Source organism: Phyllobates terribilis, unplaced genomic scaffold, assembly GCF_046119375.1.
Source record: "Phyllobates terribilis strain yellow unplaced genomic scaffold, ASM4611937v1 Scaffold_7__3_contigs__length_470593459, whole genome shotgun sequence".
NCBI classification, from domain to species: Eukaryota; Metazoa; Chordata; class Amphibia; order Anura; family Dendrobatidae; genus Phyllobates; species Phyllobates terribilis.
In genome coordinates, this window is record NW_027362767.1 from 184,810,090 (window position 1) to 184,818,892 (window position 8,803).

The 8,803-nt window shown below is 41.9% G+C and overlaps 1 protein-coding gene across 2 annotated transcripts in view; it reads left to right on the forward strand.

Moving 5' to 3' along the window:
- The window catches only part of LOC141154115 (Krueppel-like factor 5), a 274,806-nt gene extending 269,758 nt beyond the window's left edge, over positions 1 to 5,048 (forward strand). For both annotated transcript variants that reach the window (XM_073639586.1, XM_073639587.1), the window contains exon 4: positions 2,712 to 5,048. In XM_073639586.1, the coding sequence (XP_073495687.1) occupies positions 2,712 to 2,890 (179 nt within the window). In that variant the 3' untranslated portion in view covers positions 2,891 to 5,048. The remainder of the gene's footprint in view (positions 1 to 2,711) is intronic.
- Positions 5,049 to 8,803: the final 3,755 nt, after the last annotated feature.

Here is an 8,803-nt window from a genome sequence, read left to right on the forward strand (position 1 = left end):
AGAGACTTCTGCCCGCTCACCTGGGAGCGCTCATCTGTCGCCTGTCCGCTGGTCTTCCTGGAGGCTCCGCCGTCACATGCTGTGACCACCCGTTCATCCAGAGACTCTCGCCTGCTCACCTGGGAGCTCACGTCTGTCTTCAGCCGCCACAGGTCGTACCAACCCTATACCTAGAGACTGCCCCGGTCACTTGCTGTGACCTCCAGCCCGTTCACTCAGAGACTGTCCCGTTCACTCAGAGACTGTCCCGTTCACCTGCTGAGACTTCCAGCCCGTCTTCCCTGGTCGCCACCCGCTCCCTTACAAGGACCGCCCCCTTGTATAGTAGCTCAGAGGTTCCGCCTCCCAGACCCGTTACACCCTCTGGTATATAAGCTCACCACTGGCACTTTGGAGTTGCCAATGATTGTTCTTACTTCCTGGTTAGGTGTTGGAGGAGAAATTCAGTGACTGGAGTATTCGGTTGGAGAGTTGTTCAGGAGATTTCTGCTTGGAGTTGGTTTGCATGCTTATCCTCATCCTCGTCTTATTTGTTTTCTCCTACCTATTCCTCCCCTGTGTTCCACTCCATTGTTTTGTGAATATATTTGTATGATTTTAGTTTTCTTTCATCCCTGTCTGTCTTTCTTGTCTGTCTGGTTAGTGTAATCCTATACACTTCAGCCTCACACCTCCCTGGGTGGAGGAGGGGACAGATAAGGTTTAATATAGGAGCATAGCAAGATACATGACACCGGCGTCTCCATCTTCCGGGGTAATCGGGGGGACAGCGATAGACTAGGGCGCCCCCTAGTTCAAGGGATTTAGTAGGCGCCCACTGTCCTAGTCACTACATGACAGCGGCTGAGCTGTCACTCACAGCTTCCCCAGGACACAGCGAGTGGCAGAATCGTGACATATGTCACATGAGTCAGCATAGAGCAACTGAGGCGAGGTCTCCACACTGCTGGAATACAATCTTGCCAAACCTCCTCCTGTATTTTGATAATGTTATTTATATAACATTTATATGTGTTATTTAGTTTGAACCAGTTAGTTATTAACTGGTTGTTAATGATGTTGGTAATTCAATAAAGAGGCTGCTGTGGCCATTGTTTCCACTTTTAAGCAGCGGCCGGTATGGAGTTCTTTATGGGAATAGGAATCAATGGAGGTCTATTTTAGAACTTAGTGGGTTAAACTGAAAATAATCAGCTCTTCAATACGGTAGGATTTTTAAATTTATACTACCTTGAGCAAAAATGCAACATAAGTTATGAATCAATGAAATGCTACATTCAGAAGTAGCTAGAGGTAGGTTTATGACCAGAAATGAACATGCAGCAACAGCATATAGTATTATGGTGGGGTGTACAGTTGCTACATTGGACAAATAAAACAGGTATTCAAAAACGAAAATGTGTCCTTTCTTTAAAGGATAAAAAAAACACCCCAGGCCTTTACTAAAAAGGACGGTACAAGAAAAGCTGGGGGAAGGTTCACACCCCAAAAGCAAGCAGTTGTAACATTCTGTTGTATTCAGGCAGCATTTATGGGTTTTATATTGGCCTACTACATTAATGAAGTGTGTAAAAAACAACTATTATCTGCAACACACACTTTGTGAGTAGACAGTTGTGTTAACATTTCTGGTTTATGGAGATTTTTCTTTTGTTTTTTTTAATACAAACGTAAAATCTCCATAATTATTACACAGCCCAGGAAGCACACTTTCTGTGACACACAAGACTTGGTTTCATGATTTTCGTTTAGTAGCAAAATTAGGACACAGGGATATTAAAATGGCCTACTTTTTTGCAGTGTGTGAAAAAAAATAGTCTGTTATTAAGGTGCTGTTACTATATTCATCCAAGATCAATTAAATGCAGGTCCAGCACTTGAATTTTTAGATTAATATTCACAGACGTGAGTCTAGCACTCCCATTTCCCGTTTTAAATGTGCTTAACCATTGCAGTAGTACACCACTATATTATTTATAGGCCTTTCTCTATCCATCATATAGTGCTCTTTGGTTGGCCCTCATCTTTAATACATGCTTTGATATGCCCTGTTTGGCTACGCTAGGCTATATGAGAACTGCAATGTATTATGGGAAGGCTTGTGCCGCCATGTTGGACTTCATCAGCTTGCTCTCTGAGTCATCAGCAGCGGGATTTTTTTTACAACCCCCATGAATCCAATTGCAGACTGTTCCAATTTGCGGTGACCTGCAAATTTGAGGAAATTCAACTGGAAGTGTATCCTCCGTGAATTCAGTCATCTCTAGAGAACAACAAACTGAATATTATCAACTAGGGGTTGGTAATGTAAAAAAAATATCACTAAAAGAGGTATAGTTCATTAAATAGACATGATCTACCACTTTACAAATCAGGTAGCTACACCCGATGTTTAGTGAACTATTTTAGATAAGTTATGGTTGCTTTTCCAGAAAAAAAAATAATGTAATTCAATGTGTGTACTAGGGGAAGGTTATACTTTTGTTATTTTTTTCCCAGTGATTTATTTTTATTGCCTTTATGCCTGATGGTGGTTAGATACAACTAAGCAATACCATGTATTATGAGACCAGATTACCAAAGATATAACTGTAAAGGTATATTGAGAGAAAAGACTAAAAGTGTAACATTTTAATCACAGCGTAACTTTGTGCATTTCTGGCAACTTTCTTTATTTTACAATAATTGTAATTTTTATTTTTTTTGGGCAGGTGAAAAGCCATATAAATGTGCCTGGGACAGCTGTGACTGGCGATTCGCTCGTTCTGATGAGTTGACAAGACACTACCGCAAACACACAGGCGCCAAGCCTTTTAAATGTGTAGCCTGCGGCCGCTGCTTCTCTCGCTCTGACCATCTCGCCTTGCACATGAAGAGACATCAGAACTAGTCATTGGGAATGCCTCTAATGGGACTGTGTATTGTATATATGAACTAAATAAAGACATTTCGTTCTTAAAAAGCAATATGACTACAACAGACCCAGGCGGTAAAAATGCGAAAGAAGAAAACTGAAGATGAAACAAATTCACTGAAATATTTGTAACTCTTTTCGCTTCCATGAGGAAACCATTGAGATAATTTTCGGTAAAGTTTATGTTTTCCATGTGGCTACCCCTGACAACTTAAGGGCATGCTCAGACAAGTGTCTGACAGCGGCTTACTCTGCTCGCCCCATTGGAAACACAGCAATGTGCTCTAATTTAATTTAAAGGGAATCTGTCAGCAGATTTTTGCTACCTCATTTGAGAGCAGCGTAATGTTGGGGCAGAGACCCTGATTCCTGCGATGTGTCTCTTAGTTTACTGGGTGCAGCAGTTGTGACACAATCAGAGTTCTTAGATGTAGCAGAGCTCAGAAAGTTAACCCCACCACACATCAAACTCTTTATGTACATCGTTTATGAACAGTGAACTGCTTATCACAGGAGGGGGTGTGGTCAAACAACTGCTCATGTGCCAGCTAGTCACAGCAGTGATAATCTCCTAATGATAAAACCTTCAGTGTAAGTAAACTACAGAACACAACTTGATAAGTGACACATCGCTCAGATTACATAGCAAAAACCTGCTGACAGATTCCCTTTAAAACATTTTTATCTTAAATGATCCATCCCTACTATAGCTTAACGTTGTGGCAGGATTCCCTTGAAAAATTGCTTTTGAGAAGAATCACTTTTTTATACAACGTGGAACAGTCTATAAATATATATAAAACATACAAAAAGCCAGTACAATATGGCACTTAATTATGACCCAGGAAGAAAGTCAGTTATTAATCATGGGCAGAAGACTAGCTTCTATGGAGTAAAGTAGTTAAAGGGACGTGACACTAGGATTTTGCTACATCATCTGAGAGTAGCATAATGTAAGGGTTCCAGCCACGTATCACTTACTAAGCTTACTGTGGTTTGATAAAATCACAGTTTTATCAGCTACAGATCGAGCAGGGCTCTGAATGGTGAGCTCTGTATAACCCTGCCCATACCACTGATTGGCTTCTTTCTGTTTACACTGTGCATAGGCAGAAAGCTGCAAATCAGTGGTGGGGGCGGAGTTATACAGAGCTCATGAATATGGAGGACTACATGGCAGCAGGTTTATTAGTCCTCTAGTGATAATTTCCGGCTGATAAAACAGTGATGTTATCATAACTACAGCAAGCAGCCCAGTAAGGGACACATCACTGGAATCAGGGTCTCTGCCTACATTATGCTGCTCTCAGATTAGGGAGCAAAAACTTGATGAAAGAATCCCTTTAAAATATCCATTTTTTTAGATGTGTTAGACTTAATTGAATTGTCATACCATTTTCTAAGTTTGTCTTTCACTTAATTTGATGGCCATCTCCTGAAGCAAAGGAGAAGTATACCTTTAAAAGCCGTCTCCATAAAGACTGTTGAATATACTGGAGGGATTTTCCTAATGGGATAGGCAATAACTTTTTCCAGTGATGTCTTTCCTGTAGTTAGAAAAATAATCAAAATTGAGATTCCTCAGGAGTTGATACCTATTACTTAGAATGCAATGGAACATGCGACATGAACAAAATATGTTGATAGAAATTATTTTCAGTCTGTATATATGCTGCTCCAACAATGAATCGTTTTTTCTACGAAGCTTAAATTTTATAATGATGCAAATACATATATATATATAAAAAAAAAAGTTGTACATAGCTTTAGATAGGTTTTTACACAAACGCAAAGGGATCAATTACAGACGCCCAGGTCACTTACAAAAAAAAGAACATATTCCCCTAAAATAAGAGGGGAAGATGTTTTAAGCAACATTAGTGAGTGAGAGCGATATATAACGATTCACCATCATAGCTTTGTAACTACATGGATTATAACACAGTAGTTCTGTAAGCTGACATATTGTATCACAGCTCAGTTACTGTCGCCAGTTGAATTGTTGCCGCTCGTTGTGGTATAATTTTATGTTATTTCTGGTTTTAATGGAACTGCAATCAGAGAAAACTTGTTATTCTTTTCTGTTCTATAAAATAAACATAGACAACTGTTTTTATAATGTTAAAAATACAAATGGCCGCCTTGTTCTACTTTTTTAGTTGGTTACTAAATGCAACTTGGGCCGAGAAATCCTTCAAACTGTAACAATGCAAAATTAGACTTGCATAATTCCTAGATATTTTAGCCTATCACATCACAAATAGTATATACAATATCCTTGCAATTTGCTAAAAATCTGCACATATCAAAGAAAGCCAACACTTTCCCAAACAACACTACGTTATTTGAGAAAATCAAGCAGCATAAAATCTAATATTTCTTAGAGTATCAGGAATGTCAACTCAAAAATTGTCATTCCTGGACAGACTTTGTAACTCGACTTATCAGGTCCCAGGAGCAGCCAATTTTTACAGGAATCTGCAGGTACCCCTGGTTTGCAAACATGGGGTAACTGCTGGCCATTGGAGTGAGTTGAGGGAAAAAAATTATAGCTGATTTGCAGACAAATTTGGAGACAAAACTCTAGTGACATTGTGACCAGTTACAGATGTTTGCTGTCCTTTACAATAGGTCATTTTAACAAATCTCTTTCCTTTTCCCATTATGGCAATTGTGTCATGCTAGGTATGGGGAGAACCCAGTGTATAACAACGGGAACAGGGGAGGGAACCCTACAACTAAGGAAAGGGAGAGTGGAGACCTCTATGCAGATCTAACGACACCCTGACTCCATTATTGACCCTAAATAGGTTTCACACCTATTGCCGAGCAGGATACCTTACCCCTAGCTGACCCTAGAGCTAGGCCCTAGATAGGGAAGGAAAGGGATGAGCACTAGTCAGCCCAACTGCAAACTAAAGTACAAACCAGGGAAACAAACAAGGGAATACTTAGCTTTAAGATGACACTGGCAAGAACATGGCTATAATCCACAAAGGAACTCCAAGGAAATTCTATCCGACTACTAGAATTCCAGGCCTGAATAGAAGAGGAAACTCTATCACCGGCAACTCACTGGAGAAACTGAGTGTATTTAAGGATCCAGCAAGGGTGTGGTAATTAGTAGCAGAAGGTGAAGATCACCGCTGGGTCCTAAAAGTATAATCCCCAAGCAAGGTGAAGATCACCGCTGGGTCGTAGAGAGAGAAGGATAATGAAAGAATCAGGAAGATGTTTGCAAGGCCAAACGCAGTAATCGTCTACAGCCAGATCCCGTATGACTGTCTGTCAAACCTGACACCCGTGACAGTCCCCCCCCCCCCCTTCTACAAGTGGTTTACCAGGTTTCTCTGGATGAGAGGCATGGAATGAACGAACCAACCTAGGGACATTCACCTCCGATGCTGAAACCCACATCTTTTCCTCTGGACCATAACCCCTCTAGTGCACCAAGTACTGAAGGGAACGACGCAGAAGATGAGAATCCACAATCTTCAAAATTTGGAACTAAATTGCCATCAACCATGAATGGGGGCTGGTGGCAGGGGGGAGGGCTCAAGAGATACTACATACTTCTTAAGCAGAGACCTGTGAAACACATTGTGGATCCTAAGAGCCTGAGACAACTCAAGACAAAACGCTACTGGGTTAATGATGGCGGTTATTTTATAGGGACCAATAAATCTAGGTCCCAGCTTCCAAAAAGGAACTTTCAACTTGATATTCCTGGTGGACAACCACACAAAGTCATTCACACTTAGGTCCGGACCTGGCCAGAGTTTCCTGTCAGTTATACTTTGTATCTGTCTCCCATGATTTTCAGAGCGACGAAGCAAAACGTTCCTCCTCAGGAACTCCTGAAACCCCTCCACCACTAAAGGTGCCAAAGTGTGAATTAAAACCATATGCACCAAAGAAATGTGACCTGCCAGTTGACTCTTGGCGATGATTGTTTTTAGCAATCTCGGACAATGGTAAGTAAGATGCCCAATCCTCCTGGTTCTCTCAGATTAAGCACCTGAGGTAAGTCTCCAAATTCTGATTAATGCGCTCAGTCTGACCATTCGACTGAGGATGGAAGGCAGAAGAAAAAGACAACTGCACCCCCAGTCGAGTACAGAAAACTCTCCAAAATTTAGAAACGAACTGGGTCCCCTGATCTGACACCACATCGGAAGAAACCTTGTGAAGCTGCATGAACTCATTAATAAATACCTAAGCAAGAGTCTTGGCATTCGGAAGTGCTGGTAATGTGATGAAATGAACCATCCTACTGAACCTATCTACAACCACCATAAGCCTGCAGATACTGGTAGGTCAGTAATAAAATCCATGGACAAGTGTGTCCATGGTCTGCTAGGAATAGGCAGTGGCAGAAGAGAGATACTTTAGAAGGCGCGCAAGTACTGCAAGCAAACACATGTTCAACCACATCCTGATGCAACCCCGGCCACCAAAAACGACAAGAAAGGAGGTCCACAGTTGCCTTACCACCTTACCACCTGGATGACCAGGAAGCACAGAGTTGTGATGTTCCCTAACTACTTTATGGGGAAGGCCACGCTCACTGAGTCTTCAGTTGTGTGTCAGAGCTGAGTCAGTGTCCAGAGCACAGCAGTGTGATAGTTACACTACTGTGTTCTGAAGAGCAGCAGTGACAGCAGCACTGAGCACAGGTCGGGCAGCCTGACATTGTACTACTAATACCAGGCTACCTAGCTGTTCTCACTGCTGGAAGACGTCACCACAACAGCCCTGCTCTCACGCTCAGTACAGGACTGTAGAGTTGACTTCTTCCAGCAGAGAGAGCCGGTTGGTAGCCTGGTATTAGTAGTACAATGTCAGGCTGCCCGACCTGTGCTCAGGGCTGGTTTTAGACAAAAAGGGGTCCTAGGCAAAAGTTTAAAGTGGGGCCCCAAATGCTCACATATTGCACCATCACACAGAAACATTTCGGTTGTATTTACATGTTGAATTCAGGCCGTTAAATGACCGTGATCGACAATATTGAAGTCGTTCGGCGCTTGTTTTCCGGCTTCTTTACACCGGCTGAGGAAGAATGATGGGCGCAGAACTATCACTAGTAGATCAATCTGCCCCCATACAGCATCATGTTATCAGCAGAACATCTGCAGTCTACACCGGGCGATATGCTGTTGAGAACAGTGATTTTTGTTCCTGCATAAACAATCCAATCACTCGATAAATAGGCAGCATTTTTGCTAGTTTAGTATAATGCACACCATAGTCCTCCATATAGTAAAATGCACCTCCATTAAGTATAATGCACTCCCCATAGTCATCCATTAAGTATAATGCACTCCCCATAGTCCTCCTTATAGTATAATGCACTCCCCATAGTCCTCCATATAGTATAATGCACTGCCCATATTCCTTCATGTTGTATAACGCACCCCCCCAGTACTTAATATAGTATAATGCATCCCATAGTCCTCCATATTTTATAATGCACTACCCATACTATATTGCATCCTCATAGTCCTATATACAGTATAATGCACTCCATAGTCTTCAATACAGTATAATGCAGCCCTCATACAGTATAATGCGGCCATTTAGGGTATAATGCAGGTATAATGCAGCCATTTAGAGTATAATTCAGGTATAATGCAGGCATTTATTGTATAATGCAGGCATAATGCAGTCATTTAGGGTATAATGCAGGTATAATGCAGCCCCCCATAGAGAGTATAATGCAGCCCCCCACATAGAGTATACTGTAGCCGCCAGTGAGTTAAAAAATAAATATAATACTTACCCCTCCTCCTCGTTCCCCTGCAGCTCCGGTATCAGCAGCGCGTCGCAGTAACTCCACTGTCCTGCACAGTGTGGAGCAATGACATCATGATGCTGCGTCAGAGGCAGAGG